This window comes from Phoxinus phoxinus (genome assembly GCF_949152265.1).
Source record: "Phoxinus phoxinus genome assembly, chromosome: 1".
Classification (NCBI taxonomy): Eukaryota; Metazoa; Chordata; class Actinopteri; order Cypriniformes; family Leuciscidae; genus Phoxinus; species Phoxinus phoxinus.
Window position 1 is genome coordinate 28,590,952 of NC_136876.1, and position 23,011 is coordinate 28,613,962.

Consider the following 23,011-nt stretch of genomic DNA (forward strand, 5'->3'; position numbering starts at 1 on the left):
TTTGCTACTATCGCCAAAGAACAGAGTTGTATTGTAAACTGTCAATATTGTCATAAATTAGGTTTGTTTAAAAAATGTAAAGAGTTTTCTTGGTCATGTTAAATGAATTTAATTGTCATTATTAATAAAATGAAAAATGTAGACCAACTTGAATTTGATAATTCGACCGTGCAACAACGCGCGTAACACTAGTCGCTGTTGTCGCTCGTCAGCCTCTTTCAGAGTATCAGAGGAGAGCATCCAAAACTCAGTAGTGCCTCTCTGTGCTGTAACAAGGCGGTAGTACGCACGAGACTTCCAGACAGACTGCGTATGTGAGAGTGTGACCATCGAGTCGGGTGGGGGGGATATGTTTATGTGTGTGTGTGTGTGTGCGCGCGCGAGCCTGTTAGTCCACTCTTGAAAATGGCGTCGTCTTGCCTAAATACCTGAAAATAGCGTTTTTAATCCCAGGCATTGTAACTTTTATGTGAGGTTTTAAAGCATTGTACTAGCATCTTGTATGGCGCCGCTCTTATACATTTTGCGGATTTAAATGAACCTCAAGTCATATTGTTTCTGACGAAGAGCCCCCATCCCGGTGAGGAAAGGAATTTAAATCCATGATGTAAATATTTGGGGCGCAACAGCTGAATAAAAACGCGCCCTATGTAGACTACTATTTATAGATACCTACTATCTCACCTTTTTGTGGCAATGCAGTACACGAACAACTGAAATAGGGTACAATCAGCACGTGTCGTATGCCAGCAATGGCATCAGAATTCGACATGCAGACTGCAGAGCATCAGCCGCGTTTGCTGTTTCTGCTAAGAAGGACAATAGGCATCGAGATATATAAGAGGGCAAAAGAGGGGAGGGGAGGAAGAAACCGGATTTTTTTGTGGTGGCGGTGGTTGGTGTAATACTTCACCCGCCTCCCCTCTGTATCCTCCATCTCCCCCTCCTCCTTCTCCTCCTCCTCCCTCCATTCCTCTCCCCCTCTGTGCTGGTCCTATTCTTGAGGACTTGCTTGTGAAACAGGAGAGATAAACAGACACTGAGCGTTGAGGAAAGGACACGGGGAGAGATAGTGTGTTAGAATTTAGGATATACCTCCCTCCCCTTCCCCCTGTCTATCTCTCCATCTTCATCCCTTGTCTCTTCTTTAATGGATAGAAATTATCCTGGTACAGGATTCGGTGATCTGGGCGCTGGAACGGGATGGAGTTACGAGAGATCGGCGAAGGCAAGGTAAGGCGCCTGTGCAAGTACACTTCCATGCACTGGATGCATAAATATGCTTAGCTGGCTGTAACAATGCCCATGCCGACGGACGGACGGACGCAATGCATGTTTCCACTCTCTCTCGCTCCCAGTGCTATGTTCATTCACTTGCATGCATTATATTGTCGCTGGATCCACGTACAGCCATCAGTATTGTCATTTCTGAGGGAGGAGGGGGTGTCTCGAAAATGCAAGGAATGCGATTGAGAGTTAATGCGTGATACGGAAGGTAGACTGAGACAGAAAAGGGGGAGAGGGGCGAAAAGAGGGGGGATGGGATGATGTTGCTAGCTAGCTTGCTAGCGTATTATCAAAAATGAAAAAATCAAGCCTTCTGGCTTGGAGGCGCACCAAACCGGACATTGCATGCCGGACTTATATGCGTACGCTAATTCAGAGTAGTGCGTAATGCGTGGCACAAAATGCACGTTGACAAAGCGTTATTTTTAGGGCAACCGATTACAAGCAACCACATAACGTTATATTTGGGAATGTAATGGTTGCTAGCTACTGTACAGCGTATCCCTGTAGCTAACGTATTTGTTTAATATTAAGAGGGATTTATTCACGAAAAATACCATTTGAGTTACATGGGTAAAAAATGGATACATATTTATCTGAACGGGGAAAATAACAGAAGTGAAGTTTCTTACATTCAACATGCATTATTCAGTTACACATGTCACAAGACTGACTGCAGCTATTAAACGCCATATGAACTGCTACTAACTCACATGCTTACTACTCTCCGACATTGCATAATTAAAAACAACAACAACAACCCAAACTTTGCATAGCCTGTTTTAGTATCGTTATTATCTAAAGGAAAAATACCATATCTGTCGTTTTAGTAGTCACTTGGCAACGTACCAAAATTGTGTGTTCCTCAGTGAAATTACAGCGTGACCCAGCAAGACGTGCACAGTACACTGTAAACATAAACGTAAGTCGCACTTCAAACGTATTTGCAGCGACAGGTTTCACAAACAGAAAATGTGACCGATAAAAACTTATTGGATGAGATATTTAAATACCCATAGCAACGCGGATTGGGTGACACTGTTGAATAAAATTATCTGACAAGATAATTATCATCTTATCACGTTACCATGTTTAGTTTTACATCTGACTAGCCATTAAATCTCTGTAGTAAAAATAGGCTTGCTCAACGGTTGATACTTTTAGGAAGTGCTGCATAATAATATTAAAACAGTGGTGATATTGTCATTGTCATACCTGAAAACGGGACTATTACAGTGTCGTGCGTTCAACCGTGCTCCACGATTTTCGCGGCCTACTTACAGTTCAAAGGCACCCGGCTACGTGCGTTATCAGTCGCCGTGACAACCAAATCAATCTTAGCAGCGTAGGCCTACAGATCGCGCGTGCAATCATTCTGGGTGGCTTTACTGTCTCTCGTTTTTATGTTGCCAGTCGTTAAATGTTGAGAAATTAAAATTATGATAATGTTGGTGAATTCTATGATTCAGTGGAATCTGCTTAGGGAATTATTATGATTTAAAAAACATTCATCATTGTAGGTTTAATTTTTCTTTTTTACACAAATGTGTCAAGAAGTCTCAGTATTTGTACATTGTAACGCCATCCCCAATTGCATGGAAACCCCTTTTATGTGTATGTACAAGGAATTCCATTCAAACTAAGATCACACATGCTGTGTTGTGGTTTGAGTTTTTGTAACAGGTAGCATCACCCAGACTGCAACCCAGCAGTATCCCTGGCTGACTCTTAGTCCTAGCAAGTCCGTAAAGGAATTTCTCTAGTTTCTTTTGGATTCTTTAATATTGTGTTTTTGACTCAAGAGCATCTCTGTAGACTCATAGGCAGATTGATAGAATCCAGAATCGTAATGAGTTCAGGCTTATGATGATGGACAAGCTTCAGTAGTGCTGCTGCTGCAGAGGCTGAAAGCATCAACTGGATAAAATGAAATGAAATGAAATTCGTTTCACCCAATATTCTCTTTTCTAGTTTTCCACAACTTGCTTCTCCTTTTGAACGAATATTAGATTGTAAGACCGCCACCTTAGGTAATTGGAAACATAGCCATTATGTAATGATGAAACACCAAGAAGAGTTAAATTAGCATAGAATGAAACAAAATGACACTGGGGTCTGTGTAGGACACCACATTCAGCAATATTGATTCTTGTAATAAGAAATGTTGCTGCATGTGTTAATATTAAATGAGAATAAACAGATAAAATTCTACAATTGTTGCCTGATGGGACTTTTGCACATTGCATTTCAGTTATGAAGCCAACAAAGGCAGTCTATTCCATGATGGAAAGGTTCACCAGGCCCTCTGTCCTTTTTTGGGCTGTGTACATCCACCACACACCTCTGCACGGATCTAATGGAGATTAATGGCCATGACTGAGTTCCCCATCAGGCTGCAAACATTTTGCACCTGTTGGGGGGGGCTGTGTTGAATTAGTGCCTATATAATTAGGAGCAGTACAGTGGATTCAATCAAGCTTTCTAATTTAACCCTTTTTGTTTAGTTTTTATTCTTGTTCCTTCCATTTGTTGATGAATTGATTGTGAATTGAAGGTATTAGCCAGCATGATGAGAAAAGTGGGAGGATGAAATTATGGGATTTGGAGTATTTATAGTGTGGTCCAAATGTATACAAATTAACATTTTATAAATATAATAATATTTACACAGAAAATGTATGATTTGTCACTATTTCTAGGTCACTAATTAAAAAGCACATTTGTGACATTGGCTGTGGAAACGATTACGGTATAAAGATTTCCTGTATCATGGTTACATGATCATCAGGTTTTGCACAAACTTTTGCTGCTGAAACAGTTGGCATAAAACAGAAATGGGCTTTTATTCCCTGTTGTGATGTGTGTATATATGTGAATGAAATGACTTATGGAATGAGAGAAATTGTTGGGTGGGACTTGATTTTGCCTATCACTAATTGATTGGGTTTTTGGATAGTGAGTGACTGGTTGCTGGAGGTAGGAATTATTGCCCAGCCCTGATGCCCCAGGGTAAGGGGGACGTTTATGTTTTAGATGAAAGATTGTGAGGACACATTAATTCATACTAATTAGAATAATAATTTTAATGGATAAATCATTTATAATAAAGCAAATTCCATAAAAAGTCCCTCTTATGCTTTAAAGTCACCATTATAAATTAAAGATGACCAAGCAAATAAGAAAAAATGCATGTATTTTTAACTTCTCACTCAATGTTATGCTGATGATGTAATTTGTAATGAAATCATTTTTAATTCAAAAAGCAATATAGGTGCGCTAAGTTGTCTAATAATTTTCAACCCCACTGTATATAAGATCTCCTTCAATTTACCTAATTCTTCCGAAGTTCATCTTTTCCCTGATCGTTTCTGAGCTGCCTCTTTGGGATTAAGAGCCAATTGTTATCTAATTCTCAGTTGCATCACCTGCAAGTCACACTGCTTCCTATGGTTGCACAGAATAATTATTTTATGTACATGGATACTCACATTTGAAGAGTACAGATTATATGGTATATAAATTATTTAAGTTAGGACATTCAGTTGCAGGAGAAACGTCTGCCTGTCAGGGCACATCATGTTTTTGTCTTTTTAAGTTCATAACTTCAACATAATTCTATCTTATTTTTAATTTTAATTCTAACCCAAGTTCTTTTTGGTTGTATGTGTCACTTTTGCATGGTACTATGACTTTTGTTTTTAAAGCAATGACTCAGCTTATCTACGATGCTTGCCTTGTTCTGCATAACCTGAAACAAATCCACAAAATAATCAGTATCAAACAGAAGCAGCAATGTATCATAAGGGTACTTTCGTCACGGCACTGTATATTGCGTACTATGCCAGAGGTGCAATCAGTGAAGCAGTTGGCAGCAAGAATGTGTGCTCTCACTCATACATTTAAATGTTTAACCCAGTTCATTAGAGCTTTTATCCAGTTAATTACACAAGTCTTGTGCTTTCTAAGATGAGGGTGTCTTTAAAAGAGATGGACATGATCCCAGATGGAACCCCCTGAGGATGGACATCAGTTGTCTTTGTCACATTTATTAAGGTCTTTTGGGAAACATAAGTATTGCAGTGACTATATTATTTAATGGAGAATGACAATATAAATCCATTCTTGCATCTATCTGGATTGAATTGTGAAGTATTTAATGAGAGTCTGTACATACAGATTGTACAGATTTATTTAGGTAATTCTTGAATGCTACACTACAAGATTTGAATAAGGTCTTTCTTTAATAGAATTTAAAATAGATTTTCTGGTCCACTCTACCGCTTCTGTTGAATGACACCCACCCCCTCACCACGCGCTCACTCAGTATGTGGTGTCTGTGGCTTCCCACTCTGGTCTCAAAGTGAGAGGGATCTAGACTAACTGAGCTGTACTCACACTAAGAGCCTGTTGAGGATGGAAGGGAGGGGGTTACCAAGGCAATTCAGTCAGTGGAGAGCTTTTATCAATGAGCGCTCTGTGTCTTACCTCAGCAACATCCTAACCGCCATTGTCAACTGAACTGGCCACTCTCTATGAAAGAGAACAACAGAGACAGTCTGCAAAGACTGCAAAAGACAGTTGATTGGCTGGCAACAGGCAGAGTGGCCAATCAGAATTCTGAGCTGCACGTCGTGAAGCATAGCAGTGGTAAAAGGTACAAAAATTATTTAGAAAATGATCTTGTTTTGTATTTCAAGACTTGCATATTGATGAGACAGCGTATTTGCCTTATTTATAGAGTAGACAATATTGAGAACACTGTTTATGGTGTGATGATTGTTGTTGATGATTTGGCAAAATCAGATCCTGCAAGCTTTTAGGGAGAGGGAGGATATGGAAGTGAGTAGGCTGATTAAAGAGCTAATCTTTGTGTGGGGCTATAGTGTGAGAGGGATAATGCCAAGCTGGGTCAACTGATACTCTATATGGAGATTTAGTATGCGTCTAGAGCCCAACAGACTTTTTCACTGCCCAGAGAGAGGGGGAACAGTAAAATCTGTCCCAATTTCGCACAGGAGATTTTTGATACAATACAATAAGTTAATGTTTGGTTAGTTCTCCAAAATTACATGTAAATGTACACAAATGTTCAAGTTTGAAAAAGGCTGCAGCAAAAAGATTGTATATTAATTTGGCTAATTAAAGAATTAAATAATAAGTGATTAATTAGATAAATCGTTTAGTACAATTTAATTAAACCCTTTATTTTATAATGTATGAGATATTGATCAAAATGCCTATTAATTGAAGAATGTGTTTTTTAAGAGAAAACCAATAGTCAGTGAACAAAATCAATGACATTTGCAAAATTATTTCCATGTACTTGTGTTCTCTGCATCCTTATTATATCCGTTTAATACTGGAGTGATTAAACGTGTATGATTAACAATATATAGTTATAAAACTAACAGTAATATTATACTGATGGTTTATTATTATGCACAAAATTATAAATATTAATGTATATTTAGAGAATACTAAATTAATTTTTTGGGGGGAAAACAGAGAAATGTTTAAGCACTGAAGTCTCATTTACATTATAAATATTTAATTATCCAGGGCATAATATATACATAAAAAAGTAAAGGAAGAGAAAGGAAGGTTGTGTGAGGCACCCAAATTTCATATAATGCATAAAAATGTATCTAAACGTATCTAAATGTATCTATGCTCTGTTATTGTGTCACTTTCAGTACCATTCCCTCTGTCAATTACCTATTTTTGAATCCTCTGTTGTTCAGTTTGGTTTATGGGAGCTCCAGATCCTCCCATCCAGACTCAGAACTCCTCCACCGTCAGCCTTATGCCACACCACACCCCCTACAAGGATATGCAACAAATCATCATCCAGGAACTTCTGGACAGGGTGGGGCATGGGGTGCAGGAAGGAGCTTAGGTAAGGTCTACAAAATTGTTAATAGTTAATTACTGGAAAAATGTCCTCCAAAAAAAATTTCTTTAATTTCATTTAACAGCATACTGACCTCTGCACAGTACTGTAGTTCATTATTTACCTTGATGTTGAGATGTGTATGGAAAAAAAACTTCCTCTGACCAGGTGTTAGACTTTGTCTTGATAATCATCTTTCGCAGGGCTCTCAGGGTTGTTTGATACTGGGCTACATCATGCCAGTCCCTCAGGACCAGATGCTTCAGTTATGAACTTGATCTCTGCTTTGGAATCCCGAGGTGCTCAGCCACCCCCCTCTGCCTCTACCCTTCTCTCTCAATTCCGCACCCCCTCCTGGCAAACTGGTTAGTGCTGTGATATACTGAATATAGAATGATCTAATTGTGAACACAGAAATATATGATGAAAGAAAGATAGAGGATCCTCTTATTAACTGCTGAATAATTTTTATTTTATTTTTCCTTTGCTTTCCCTCTCTGTTGCTGTAGCAATGCATACTCCAGCCCCTGCAGAGCTATTCATTTCTGGTGCACTACCTGGCTCTGGCTCATTTCCCTCTTCCTCTGCTCTGTCGGCATATCAGCACCCTGCATCCTTCTCAGGGCGCTCCTTCCCTGGAGTTACCCCATCATTATCTCTACAGGACACACCTACCTTCAGTCCTACTTCCAACGGTCTCCTGTCACCCCATGATCCTTTGCTGCACATTAAAACGTCCTCTCAGTCAAGTCTTGGCTTTGACCGTCTTCTGTCTTCACAGACTGGGGCTGCTTCATATAGAGGGCCACAAGACCCCACTGGTGCTCCTCCACCACAAGCACCTGCATCCTCCTCAACACGCCACTTACCACATCAGTTTAACCTGCTGTCCTCACAGCTGCAGGATCAGTCCTCTCAGCTCTACAATTCTTCTGTATTTTCTTCTGCACCTCCTCAACCGCCACAATCCCAGGAAAGAGCCATACCTAGGCAAGACAGTGTGATTAAGCACTACCAGAGACCTTCTCCTGGACAGTCTCAACTTTCCTCTTCTACACCTCATCCCCTACATCACTATCTTAGTTGTGGTGCATCGGGATACCAGCAGATACCCCATCATCGGCATGGCTCCTCCATAAACTGTAGTCCACTGGGTGAGCAGAGTCCATCATCTGACCCTAAACCCTCTCCCCGATCAGAGCAAGTTTACCGCCCTATCATCCAGCCCCCTTACACCTCCTCCTCAGTCTCCTCCTCAGCTGGCTCGGGTGGTGGTATTGGGAAAACGGGAAAGACTTCCAGCTCAAGTAGTGGCTACTCTTCCTCTGGCTCTTCCTCATCTCGAACTCCTCACACTCCTCCTTCCGCTTCTTCCACCTCCTCTTCTTCCTCCTCTGCTTCTAATCCTAATGTTTCATCCAGTACCTCTGCTGCACCCTCAAGGCAGCAACCACCACCTCAGTCAGCACCACAACCCCCGCCACCTCCACCTCCCACAGTGTCATCTTCTGCTACACAGCAGCAGCCACCCAAACCTTGCCTGTCCACATACGGCTCTCCTGTGGCTCCTGTCAAACCAACTGCTGGCCTTCCTGGTCAAACCCCGCCACAGCAACAGTCATATTCACCAAGCCAGCCACCCCCCTCTCACTTGCCCCAGTCATATGGGGGATTCAGTTCTCCGCAGACCCAGGATCTTGGTTCCAGCCTCGGGGGGTCAGGAAAAGCTTATGGAAGCCTTGGAGCAACAGGGCGTTCATTTTCAGCTGAGGTGGTCTATGGCTCTGATTCAGGATATGGTTCTTTGCCACCATCTCTTGGAGGGGCAGGAAGTCCTTCACTGGGGTATGGTGGAACAGGACATTCGCCTGCCCTAATGGTGTCTGGAGGTGGTACCGGTACAACAAGCAGTACCACTGGATCAGGAGCAGGTAGTTCAGGAAGTGTGGGGGGTGGTTCAGGGGGTGGTAGCACTAGTGTAGCAAGTGGCACAGGATCATACCACCTCCCAGATTCCAGCCCTTCACCCTCAAGTAATTCTGGAATAGTACGCCCAGGTCTGCACTCCCCAGCCCCAACTCGCCTTGCACAATCACCTGGAGGAAATGGGGGCAACAAGTACCTATCCTCAGTTCTCTCCCCAGCATTCCTGGCTTCTCCACAAGGATACTCAGACACAAGGGTGCCACCCCAGCAAACACAGTCTTATCATGCAACACCGCCAAAATCTAAGTCTGATTCTGATATGCTTGGGGTAGAAAGATCTCAAGAAGAGGATGAAGAAGATGAGGATGACTTTTTGATTCAGCACTTATTGCACTCACAGAGTCCAGCACCCAATCCCTCCCAGCATAATTCTCAACAAGCTCAGCAAGCCTCACAACAACCACAGCCCCAGTCCATTTCCCAGAGTAGAGATGGAGGAAAGTCTCTCTCAGCTTATGAACTGAACAAGGCATCTGAGGAACGTTATCATCTACAGAGTGTCATTCGGACCAATAATACGACCAACAGTGTGGCTTCAGTTGCTGCTGGCTCTTGTGGTCCAGGCACAGGTTTAGAGAACCAGTTGGAGATGTCGCTGAAAAAGCAGCAACAGACTAAGACTGATAGAGTGCTATCTGTAGCTGGTGCAAATGGAGGTCGTGGTGCAGTTGATTCTTTGTCAAACACTCATTCCCATGGTCAACATGACTCCCTCGGTTCAGTGGTCCACTATGGCAGAGGAGACCCTTACAATCATCAAACACATCAACATCACCCTCAGCATTCACAGCACTCTCATCCCCATTCAATGTCCCACTCACATATGGATCTTAAGAAAGCTCAGGATCCTCCAGAATTAACCTACCTGCGAAAAACTCCAGACTTGCAGCAGCGACAGACTCAGTCCTCCCTTGGACTAATGGATTCTCCACCTGACCCGTCTCATCAAAACACACAGGCTCACCTTCTGCAATCTGTCCTTTCGCATACCACTCGAAACAAGATGGACAACCAACAGGCTCCTTCACAGCAACAACAACACCCAATGAGTCAGCAGGCAATGATTGGACCAACTGGGGGATTGGGTACTGGTGGCTCTGGTGGAGTAGACACTCAGCCGCAGGCTTCTCAACTTCAACTCCAGCTCCAGTCCCAAACTATGGAGGTCCACTATGGCCGTGAGGCTCAGCGAAACCAAAGCCAGTCAAGTCAGAATTCTGTTTCACCATTAGACATGCTAGAGAGATCTCTCTCCAGGACAAGTAGTCGAGAAGGGACAGGGCCCTCTGATAGAGTTGGTGCAGGAGATGGGAGCACTGCTGATCATCACAGACAACAGCAACAACATAGGATGTCCACACACCATCAGTCCCACCACCCTCAACAACCATCAACAGAACTTCATGATTTCTTGTCTGAGCCTGATTTGAGCATGTCAACCCCCTCTCATTTACACCATATGGCTTCACACCATCCACCCCCTCATGCCCACCATCAGCCACAGACACACTCTCACCATCAACACCCTCACCAGCACACTCACCACATGCAACCAGCTTCTGGACCACCACAGCCCCAATCCCAGCCCAGGGAACAAGAGCCACAGCTAGATCAGCTCAAAGAGCATCAATATGACACTGGCAGTCCTGTGGGGAAAACAGCTCAGAGCCAGGGTCAGAGCCAAGAGCAGCAACAACGGTTTGTGCCACTGACATCTATTTGTTTCCCAGATTCTCTTCTCCAAGATGAGGATCGATCCTTTTTTCCAGGAATGGAGGATATGTTCTGTTCTGAGGACTACAAGACAAGTTGTGCTGGGGGAGGTGGAAGTGCAGGACAAGGAGGTCAAGATGGTGTGCCAGAGGCACATGGAACAGTACAAGATGGAATGGATGCAGTTAAAACTGCAGGTGGTGGAGGGGGTGGATATGACATGATGGGTCACCATGGTGATCAGGGTTATGGGCAGTATTGTCACAGTTTGTCTGAATCTGGCAATGGTACTATGCACTTAGATTTGGACCCCTTGAAATCCCATGAACTCCCATCCACTGTAAACACAGAACAACTGGGCTTAATTCAGTCTCAGGGCCCAGGCCTTGGGATGGGTAGCACGGGACACGTTGTGGACGGAACTGTAAACAAAATGATGGGTTCTTCTGGTGTAGGTAGTGGTCCTGGCACAGGGGGACTCACCTCACCAATCTTTTGCTCTTCTAGACCTAAAAAACTTCTGAAAACAAGCTCATTTCACCTCCTTAAACAGAGGAAAGACCCTAACGCGCAATCACAGGCTAAGAAGAACTATGCCCAAGAATATGAGTTTGAGGATGATGAGGATAAAGCAGACGTTCCAGCCGACATCCGCTTAAACAGCAGACGCCTCCCGGACTTGCTTCCTGATCTCGTTTCCAGTTGCAGAAAGTCTGGAAGTGGTTCAGGAGTTGGCAGTTTAAGCCCCTTGATGGGTGATTTAGATTTCTGCCACCCTTCAGGGTACCCATCCCTTGGACCTCCTCCACAGCTGCTCCCACTTGATGCTCCAAAGAAAAGGGGGAGGAAACCCACCAAACCTAAACGTGAGGGTCCACCAAGGCCCAGAGGTAGGCCACGTATTCGCCCTCTTCCTGAGCCTCCATATTGCAGGAACATGATAGGACCTGGTGGAGAGACTAGAAGGGGCCGTGGTCGAGGAAGAGGGCGTGGAAGGAAAGATGATCAAATGTTAGAAATGCACAGAGACTTGAACAAGGGGCAGAACTACCATCAACAACCACCTCACCTCCATCATCAACCACAGTTACAACAGCACATGCACCAACATCTACAGCAGCAACAGCAGCAGCAGCAGCACCAACAACAACATATGCACCAACAGCAGCACCTACATGTACAACAGCTTCATCATCAACAGCAACATCAACAACAACTTGCACAGCATCAGCCTCAGCAACAATACCAAGAACCCATCAAACCAATCAAAGTAAGTTTAAGTTTTACAATTTGCACCAATAAGATATAAATTACATCATTTCCACAAACCTAAAGTACGTATTCATTAAAGAAATAGCTTTTATGTAAAAATTTAACTTCATTTTTTCCTACCAGATTAAGCTCCCTATTCCCTCCATGCCCTCATCTGATTCCCTCCTGAGGACAGACTCCCTGTCTAGTACAGATCCAGTTTTGTCTGATGGTTCGGTAGGATCTGCACCATCTCTTGGTTTGAGCCCAGGGCCCACTACCAGTGTGGATCTAAACAGAATTGACATGAACAGAAATGATATGAGCTGTGGTCAGGAAAAGATGAAGCAGAAACCCCAAGAGGTGAGTCTCAGCTTGCTAAAATGTTTAATGAATGTTGAAATTGAACAGAAAATGTTTTAAAAACTCCAGATGTTCATTGGTCAATGTATAATTTAGAGCAAATGGCAATTGCGTGATTTTGCAGTTTAGTAAATTATTTATTGCAAAACTGTATCCTTTCCTAATCTTTAGATAGGTCTGTTTTACATACAATTGTTGTCTTTGTGACCAAAAACATGACAAACCATGTACTAGTTCGTATTGGGTCTTTTTGATATAGGCTACTCAAATGATCTACAAATTTAGAGCAAAGTTTAATGGAGGAGGTGCATTTGGAAGAGGTCAAATATGTGGAAGACCTGCCAGGCCAGAGTGTAATTTTACTATATAAAAACGGTTTGCTAAATATGTTCTTTTCAGTTAACACTTTTTAGTTAAACATTTTTAGTGGACTTGTAAATGTTTTCTCAAGCATATTTAATATATTCATTTTTCTTAGCCTTGCACAGCACTGTTAGACAGTATTAATCAGCAGTAGAGGGGATTGGTGGGAAGCAGCATGTGAAACAAATTATGATTTATGCAAATGCAAAAGGAACGCTACTTATTGAACTGCGAACAAGCTCATCTATGATGAGATGATCAGCAACTTGAAAAGTTCTTTCCAAATACAGAAATATCTAGATGATGAAATGATTTGGGTGTGGGAACGAAAACTATACATGTCAAATTCACAAATGTTTTAATGTCCTAAATGGTTTAAGCAAACACCTGCTGTTACATTATGAAAACAGTGTTCCTAAACATGATAGAATGAATAGAATGAAGCATTTATAGCGCTTTCATATGTACTAGTGTACACCCAAAGCGCTTTACAATGATGCCGGGGTCTCTCCTCAACCACCACCAGTGTGCAGCATCCACTTGGATGATGCGACGGCAGCCACAGTACAACGGCGCCAGTGCCCTCACCACACAACAGCTATTGATGGAGAGAGGAGAGAGAGTGATAGAGCCAATTCAGTGGATGGGGATTATTAGGAGGCCATGATTGGTAAGGGCCAATGAGTGGAATGTGGCCAGGACACCGGGGTTACACCCCTACTCTTTACGAGAAATGCCATGGGATTTTTAATGACCACAGGGAGTCAGGACCTCGGTTTTACGTCTCATCCGAAGGACGGTGCTCTTTGTCAGTATAATGTCCCCATCACTACACTGGGGCGTTAGGTCTCACATAGACCACAGGGTGAGCGCCCCCTGCTGGCCTCACTAACACCTCTTCCAGCAGCAACCTGGTTTTCTCAGAAGGTCTCCCATCCAGGTACTCACCAGGCTCAGCCCTGCTTAGCTTCAGTGGGCAACCAGTCTTGGGCTACAGGGTGATATGGCTGCTGGCTGATATGGCTGTTGATGATGATTCAAAAACTTGCCAACATTTTACAGCCTTTATCAAATGATTCCCTCCTCCATATGTTTATATTGCACTTATGAAATATCCTCTGTTGACACTGTAACAGGTAGCCTCAGGAAAGAAGGGCCAGTCTAGGGTGTTATGTGTAGAAATGTATATGTTCTGTATATACAGTGTTTGTTTTATTTATCTGCAGATGTCCTGGGAGAGAGACATGGATGACCAAATGACCCCAGAAGCCTGGGCCACCATGCAGAAACTCTCTGGCTCAGTAAGACTTTCATTCATTCATTTTAATTCTTGATCCAGTGTCCAGGTGTACTGTAATTCTGACAGAAGAAAACAAACCACTTATATTTTGATCAAAGGACACATTACTAAATTATACATACAATTAACATACTTTAACCTCATTTATTTTACTGAGGAAGCATTGTTCTCAGTGTATTCACTTTGCCACTAGAGGGAGTAGAGTACATAGGCTTAAATGATTGGCAGGCCACCCTGATGACTGAGTTCTTAAAAAATGCAATAAAAGAAAAGGAGAGCGCTGTTGCTAGGGTGGCTGTTGCTAAGGTTACGGATTCATATGACGGTAGGGTCTCCAGATTCCTCTTCGTCATCAACCACCCTGCTGTTCAGTAAGGTGTTTTACCTCCCTCTAGACACACCTAATGTAAGAGAGTGGGACTACACTGATTATATAATATAGATGTTTTCAATCAAAAAATATTAATCAAAAGATATTAATAAAAAAAGTAAATTTTATTACAATTTATTTGTAAGCTCTTTTCTGGTTGTATATTTATTTTCCTTGCCCCTATTTTGTATTTTTGCCTCCTGCTTAAACATTTCTTTGCTATTTGTCCATTTTTTGCATTTTGTCATCTTCTGCCTCTTTAATTCCTCTGCATCTATTGCTCTTAGACGGAGGAGAAATCTTCAGAGCTGAAGTCGGGTTTCATAACTTCCTTTCTGGATTTCTTGAAAACGGGGAAGAAGCAGCCAGGCACTGAAGATCCATCTGGGTCCCTCTCTGTGGATGGGTGCCCTTCCACAGATTCCTCTTCAGTAAAGGGAGGCATTCGCCCATTATCCCCACAACCACCACCTCCTCCACCTCCTCCCTTTGGAGAGAATGAGGGTGATGGAAGCCTGGGTCTCAGTAACTGTCCATCCCCCTGTAAAAGACTTGACGAGGAGCTCAAGAGGAATCTGGAGACCCTACCGTCATTCTCCTCAGATGAGGAAGACTCTGTCAGTAAGAACCAGGACCTGCAGAAGAGCATCTCATCAGCCATTTCTGCCCTCTATGACACACCCCACAGCCTCGCTGCCATTCCACCTCCTCCTACACCATCGCCTCCCACTCCACAGACCGTTTCTCTTAACACACCCCCGCCACCTGAATCTGTCCCACACATACACACTGAACCTGAGGTGGAGATGCATGCATCACAGGAACTGGATTCACACTCGCAGCCCAACCCACAGGAGGAGGCACATGTTCTAGGTGAGGATGATGAACAGGAAGAACCTGTGCAGCAGATGCATGAAGAAATACAGCAGAAGGAAGACAGACAGAATGAATGTGACGAGGAAGGAGATGAGTTGGAAGAAGACAGAATTGAGAAAGAGGAAGTAGCCCAGATAAGGACAGAGGAGAGCAAGCAGGATGAGGAAGAAGAGCCTGAGAATGAAATGCTGGTTGACAGTGAGTATATTAACATACCTACTGTAAAATATTAAAATCAATGAAATATTAATATATTGATATATTAACACGTCCATTGTTTTAGGATCTCTGTCTGAGCCTCCTGCTGCACCTCCTTCTCCTCCGTCCCTTTCTCCTTCTCCCCCAACCTCCTCCTCCCCATCCCCTCTGCCTCCTCCTCCTCTATCTCTCCCCTCCTCTCTTTCATCTCAAGAAGAGGAAGAGAATCTACAGCAGCAACAGCCACCACTGCACAACTCCCTGCCTCCCAGCCCCTCTCCACCTGCTCTCCCCTCTCCCTCTCCGCCTCCTCCCACGCTGCCCCCCTCTGCTACACCCCCACCATCCCCCTCCCCGCCTCCTCCCGAAGAACTGCCCCAGTCCTCCCCAGCCTCGCCCCCCACCCCCGAAGATGCCCCGACGCCTCAGATCACTTCACTGCACCTGGCTAAGAAACAGTCCAACGCGGCCATCGCGGGAGAGAGTGAGGATGATGACAGCGAGAGTGGGGGGGAGGGGATCTTCAGAGAGAGGGATGAATTTGTTGTGCGCACTGAAGATATTGGTACTCTTAAGGTAAAAATTCTCTGCTTTTTTATTTTAGAAGTATAGATCTTATTCAGAGCAGTGCCATGACAGGTATGAGGCTCATCACTTATTATTTTCCACTGCTTATGTTGTCTGGTGTTTTTTTGTCTGCAAAAATATATTTCCAATACATTTTAGTAGTGTTTTGTCAGCAGAACAATCCAACAAATATTAAATAACAGTAACCCACTGAAGAGATATATGTCTATCCCTCACAGCCTTACTTTCATTACCGTTAAAAATCAAGGATGGCGCTGCTGTGAATAAGGTCTATTCTGCATGTAGAATTAATATTTAGATGCGTGAAGGGATAGTCCACCCAAAAAAGAAACTCATACAGGTTTGGAACAACATGAGGGTGAGTAAATATTAAAGGGATATTCCACTATTTAAAGTTGTAATAAAACGGAAGTAGCGGCAGATCTTTTCTTCCATAGTGTGAAATTTTGTCTTATTTGATTCTCAATTCTCTTGGCTTTTCTCAGCTAGCACTGCAGACTGGACGAGAGCCTCCTCCAATCTGGAGGGTCCAGAAAGCTCTGCTGCAGAAGTTTGCTCCTGAAATCAAAGATGGCCAGCGACAGTTTTGTGCTACCAGTAATGTAAGTGTCTTTTTTTTATTTTATATAAGCATTGATAGCATCCATTTGATGTCTTGAATTAAAATGTAATCCTACACCACAACAGTAAACTCCTCTGTCACTCTTTGGCAGTATTTGGGCTACTTTGGAGATGCAAAGATGCGTTATCAGCGCTTATACGTCAAATTCTTGGAGAACGTGAATAAAAAGGATTATGTCCGAGTGTGCTCGCGGAAACCCTGGCATCGGCCCAGTCTCGCACTGAGGTAATTTCACCCTAAATGACCTGTCAAGCAAGTCATTTAAAAAAAAAAAAAAGCACTTCTTTGTGTGAGAAACCAGCAAAAAAATTTTTTTTGATTTAATTGATAATCAATATGGCAATTGTGGCACCGAGTTTGACATTTGATCTTGAGACACAATAACTAATGACATTGGAATCCAACCTGCATGATATGCTTTAATTTTTTTAATTTTTTTATTACAAAGAAACTGATTCTGAAACTGAAGTTTGAAATTATGTGAGCGCGAGTAAACTATGGAATTCATTTCAGTTGAACTGTCAGTTTAGTCAGTATATTATCATTATAACATTGCTAAGATGAATGTGTGTGTGTGTTTTTTAATTTCAAAGAAACACAGTATACAGACATTATGTGAGCTTGAGTAAATAATAGAATTTTCATTTCAGGTGAACTGTCAGTTTAGTCAGTATATTATTATTATAACATTGCTAAGATGAATGTCTTTTCTTCCCACCAGACGCCAGTCTCTCCCTAAGCCACAACCTGTGCGTAGCCTGACTCCACCTCGCATGGAACGAGAGGATAGAGAGAAGGAGAGAGAGAGGCAACGGGAAAAAAAGCAACGAGAGCAAAGAGAAAAAGAGAAGGAGAGAGAAAGGGATCGAGAACGAGAGAGGGAGCAGATCGAGAAATCTAGGAGAGAAAAAGAGGAGCGGGAGAGAGAACTTGAAAAACAAAAAGAGAGGGAGAAACAAAAAGAAAGAGAAAAAGAGAGACAAAAAGAAAGGGAAAGAGAGAAGGAAAGGGAAAAACAAGAGAGAGAAAGAGAAAAGGAAAAACAAAAGGAGAACGAGAGAGAGAACGAGAGAGAGCGACAAAGAGAAAAAGAGAGGGAAAAACAAGAGAAGGAGAGGGAGAAAGAGCGAGAGAAGGAAAAGAAGCTCCAAGAGCGACAAACTCAAGAGAAGCTAGAGAGGAGAACAGCAGTTGTGGAGCGCGGGAGGGTCAAAGAGGAGAAGAGAGTTGCAGAGAAGAGGGTTGACAGGACGAGGAGCAGGCCTGTGAAAGTGAAGGCAGAACCTCCACCTAAAAAGAGGAAGTGGCTTAAAGAAATGCCCTCTTCCTCTGATTCAGACTCTTCCCCTGACCCGCCCAGTGAGGATGAAGGTGTGTACGGGTTTGTTATGCATGTGCAGTTTACTGTGTTTCCATTTTTGTGTGGTTTTGCAGAAATATGCAAAGCTATACCAGCAGCTTCTTTCAATGTAACTGCAGTACACACTACAGTTCACACAAAAAGTTTGGGGTTGGTAACATTTTTTTTTTTTGTACGTTTTTGAAAAAAGTCTGTAATGCTTACCCAGGCTGCATTTATTTATTATGAAATGGTAAACATAGTCCTGTGATGTCAAAGCAGTATTTTTGGCATCTTCACTCCTGTCTTCGAGTGTCTTATGATCCTTCAGAAATCATTAAATTATGCTGATTTGCTACTCAAGAAACATTTATTATTATTATTATTATTATTATCAATGTTGAAAACAGTTTAATATTTTGTGAAATTATTATTATTATTTTTCCCGGATTACATTACATTGCTTATATCCAAAGTGACTTGCTTTATATTCAGGGTACACGTTATTTATTTATTTGTTTGTTTGTTAGCTAGTTCTTGCCTGACCTTGCTGTTGATAGCGCTGTGCTCTACTGATTTTAGCTAGTTATTTGTCATTTTTTAAAAACGGAATACACCCTTGCTGAATAAAGTATTAATTTATTTTTAAAAAAAAAAACGTACTGTCTGCAAACTTTTGAATGGTAGTGTATAACATGGTAGTACTTTGGCATTCTTCGAAGTACCATGGTATTACCTTTAATACCAGCACAGTACTTTTATGTAAGGTTTGTCCTGGCTCCCAAAACTCAAAAGCTGCTTAAAGGGTTAGTTCACCCAAAAATTAAATTTCTGTCGTTAATTACTCGCCATCATGTTGTCCCAAACCCGTAAGACCTTTGTTCATCTTTGGAACACAAATTAAGATATTTTTGATGAAATCCGAGCGCTTTTTTGAACATAACTACCTTTCTGGGCCTTGAAAGTTGCAAAGACATCATTAAACTAGTCCATGTGACTACTGTGGTTCAACCTTAATGTTATGAAGTGACGAGAGAATACTTTTTGTGCGCAAAAAAACTAACAAAAATAACAAATTTATTCAACTTTTCTTCCCTTCAATGTCAGTCTCCTACGCTGATCACGTTGTAAACAGTGGAGCGCTTCCGGGTTCTGCGTCAGAACGCTGGCTCATTATTGGCCGACGCTGTTCACGTGAGCACTACGACACATGCGTATGATGCTGACGCAGGAGCTGGCCAAGACTGAGCCAGCGTTCTGACGCAGAACCCGGAAGCGTTGCACTGTGGCTGGTTCAGTAATCTCTCTGATTTCATCAAAAATATCTTAATTTGTGTTCCGCAGATGAACGAAGGTCTTACGGGTTTGGAACGACATGAGTCATTAATGGCAGAATTTTCATTTTTGGGTGAACTAACTAAATTCAGCATCCATATTAAAGGGTTAAATGTTGGATTTCCTGTTATGTGGAGCCAAAAAATATATTGTTAAAGTGTGTGTGAGTATTTTCAGGTGATGTTTTTTTGTTTATTAACTTGTTTTGCATCTGTTCCATCCTCAGTATCCACACGCAGTGGGATAAATAATCGGGCCATGAGAGAAATGTTCCGCAGTTATGTAGAGATGCTGGTCAGTACGGCTCTGGACCCTGACATGATCCAAGCTCTGGAGGACACCAACGGTGAGCACACATCATTTGGTTAAATATAAATTGCCTGTGTGGAGGATTGGGTTGGGTAATTAAGGGAAAGAGGGATAGAAAGAATAATGAAAAAGGAGGTTAATAAAGTAAGGGAGGTTGAGAGAGAGGACAATGAGGTGTGAGACTTGAAGAATAATGACAAGGAAAAAATGCTGAGAAAAGAGGAAAGCTACAGTGACTACTGAAGGCTGTTCAATTAAGTTTAATTAAATAAGTGTTTAAATGTATATTATTGCTGCTTGTCTTTTGAAAGAAATTACTTTTATTCAGTAGGCTAAGGATGCCATAAATTAATCAAAAGTGGCAGTAAAAAATCTCTAAAAAAATATTTGCATTTCATTCTCTTATTTTGAACTTTCTTTACATCCATCAAAGAATCCTGCATTTTTTTTATGTTTCCACAAAAATATTAAGCAGCACAAGTGTTTTCAATGTTAATAACAAGGAAGCCTTGGTGAAACTTATTTCAAAAGTATTTGAAAAATCATAACCCTTTTGAATGAAAATTGAATATTTGTACTTTGAAAAAAATTGTCACACCGCAGGACTATTTCAAATTAACTAGTGAAAAACTTGATGAGTAATAGGTACTAAGATGCATTTATATGCGTGTAATAATCCCTTTTGTCCTTAGATGAGCTTTATCTCCCACCAATGAGGAAGATTGACAGTATCCTCAACGAACAGAAACGAAGGCTGTTGAGGAGGGTCAACATGAGTGTCCAACATCAGGTGACCCTGGCTTTCAGTTATACTCAAATGTTATTCCTAGTACTCAAGACCTCTCTATTTGTGTTTTCTGAGGAACATGTCTGGCAGTCTCTCACTCCCCATTCTTTCTCATGTAGGAGGCCCTGCACATGTTCCCTCAAATGACAGCAGACTCCCTGGACTCTGGAGCAGTTAAAGTGCACCTGGGTGGTGAGAGTTACAACCGCAAAACCCTAAACAGAATCAAAAGGAGCCTTCCTAAACAGCAGGCAAGTTGTATAATTTGATTGTTTCTCACTTAAATAATACAGCCATTCAGTAAGCGAGCGACCCCAAGAAGTATTTAGGCACTTCAGCCGTTTAAAAATATATTAAAAGGTGGTTGCATTATAGGGGTCAGGGGTGTACTGATAGGCATCGGTCAAATGATATACATATTTTTTATAAATCTATCAAACATACTTTAAAACTTGTTTAACTATTATAAATAGCAAGTGGTCATCAATTATTATTGTATTTTGCATACAGTTCCTAAAAATGTAACTGGTTGGCAGAATAATTTAAATATATTGATCACAGTTACTTGCAACATGTTTTGAAATAACAGCAGATATCGTATCGCTGGCTAATAGAATCAATGTCAGAACGTACTACTACAAAACTGTACAAGCTTGCCTTTTTAAGATTTTTTTTTTATTGATTATGTCCATTAATGGTATGGACTGCTACACCTGTGTAAACCTCGAGGGAAGTCATACCTCAACTAAAATCACCCGAGAGCCATTTGATTAAATATCATTGCAAAAATGGCATAATTTGTTTGTAGATGCCAATTCGATTGTTCAGTTTTGTATATGTCAATGTGGCTTAAAGGGACAGTGCATTGAAATCATTTACAAATCATTGTCTTTTGTGAAATGCAAGAGAAGATATTTTGAAGAGTGTTTTAACTGTTTTTGTCCAATTAAGTTTTTTTTTTTTTTTTTTTTTTGCATTGATGAAAGAAAGTTAAATCAACAACAAAGTATAGTTAATTCTTTGGTGAACTGTCCCTTTAAGTGTCAAAAACCTTTTTGGAGCCATTGCATTTCAATAATGGATCTTTCATGAAGTCTCAAGAGTTCTCTTTCTTTGCTTGTAACCCCATCTCTATCTCCTTGTCAGGACCTGAAACTGCCGACAGAGACTTGTCGAATATACAGTCTCTATCACTCTCTCCATCACTACAAATATCACACCTTTCTGCACTGTAAAAAGGAGGTATGAGGAAATATGAGCTTATTTGAGAAATGCATCGCTGTATCCGTGTATTAGCTCGTAAGAACCCTCTTCTCTCGTTCTCCCTCTCCAGACGGACAGTATAGAACAGGCAGCTGAGGAGGATCCAGGTCAGGAGGAGGTGGTTCAGCAGTGCATGGCCAACCAGGGCTGGCTAGAGACTCTGTTCAATTCCTTCATTGAACTGCTGAGGCTCAGCAACAAGGCTTAAGATTCAGCTATCGACGTTCCAAGTGCGTCCTATTTGGAGAGAGGAGGAACTCCTCTCACTCAAATGAAACCGGTGCACCGCCATGTTGCAGGAAAATGAGATTTTCCTTTGCAGGATGCGTAAGAGCCAGTGGCGGTTTAAGCCGTTGCATTTTAACATAAAAATGTTTTTGTAAAGAAGCTTTCATTCCTCTCTCTTTCATTATGTGTCAGCTCCCTTTGACGGGAGCCACAGGGAGACGGTATGAAAACAAAAAAAAGAGCGAGAGTGTGTAAAGACAGTTGTCTGCACAGAGACGAATAAAGATAGTGCCAAAGGGAACAGGGTTGAAAACCTCACTGGTCAGCAGTGTTTTGGCAGAGGTGAGCTTTGAATGCTATGTTCCATGCATACTCTTATATATAAATATGTATTATGAACAATTATTATTTGTATTATTTATACATGGACATTTATACATGGTTACCTCCCAAAGCTGGGACAGTTTGCTGTTATTATTTTGAATAATAATGCTCATGTTTTATGAGGGTGTACATGAAATGGGCCACCCATAATCCCCTATTCTTCCTGTCCCCTAAGATGAAGGACAAGGCGGACAGGATGTGGACAAAAGAGCAAAAGCAATGTGTAGTTCCTTTTTTTTCTTCTTCTTTTTTTTTGGTTAAAAAAAATAGAGCAAAAGAAAAATGTATTTAAAATAAAAAAATGTGTTCTTTCTGTTTGTTCTTTAAAAGAAATTGAGGAAAAAGGTGTATTTGTTTGTTTTCTCAAAGAAAACATGACAATGCAGAGGGATGTAATAGTTTTTAAAGTGTGCAAAACGTCTGTGTTTACTGTTTGTTTTTTTATCTGTTGGTTGTTTACTATGATAATTATAATTGTTATTATTAATGTTATTTTGGAGGTTTGCTTATTTTTCTCTCCTGTAAATACTGTACAGTTGCTTCGGTCTCTCTCTCTACC

The 23,011-nt window shown here is 41.6% G+C and overlaps 1 protein-coding gene across 1 annotated transcript; it reads left to right on the plus strand.

Moving 5' to 3' along the window:
- Nucleotides 1–1,000: 1,000 nt before the first annotated feature.
- prr12b (proline rich 12b) lies at nt 1,001–22,717 on the plus strand. The gene is made up of 16 exons (XM_079630770.1): nt 1,001–1,233; nt 7,029–7,183; nt 7,381–7,542; nt 7,687–12,146; nt 12,272–12,490; nt 14,080–14,154; nt 14,811–15,597; nt 15,683–16,173; nt 16,671–16,787; nt 16,899–17,032; nt 17,529–18,178; nt 19,708–19,827; nt 20,483–20,580; nt 20,697–20,828; nt 21,724–21,819; nt 21,911–22,717. The coding sequence occupies exons 1-16, from the start codon at nt 1,151–1,153 to the stop codon at nt 22,046–22,048; spliced, it is 7,917 nt and encodes a 2,638-aa protein (XP_079486896.1). The 5' UTR covers nt 1,001–1,150; the 3' UTR covers nt 22,049–22,717.
- The last annotated feature ends 294 nt before the right edge of the window (nt 22,718–23,011 follow it).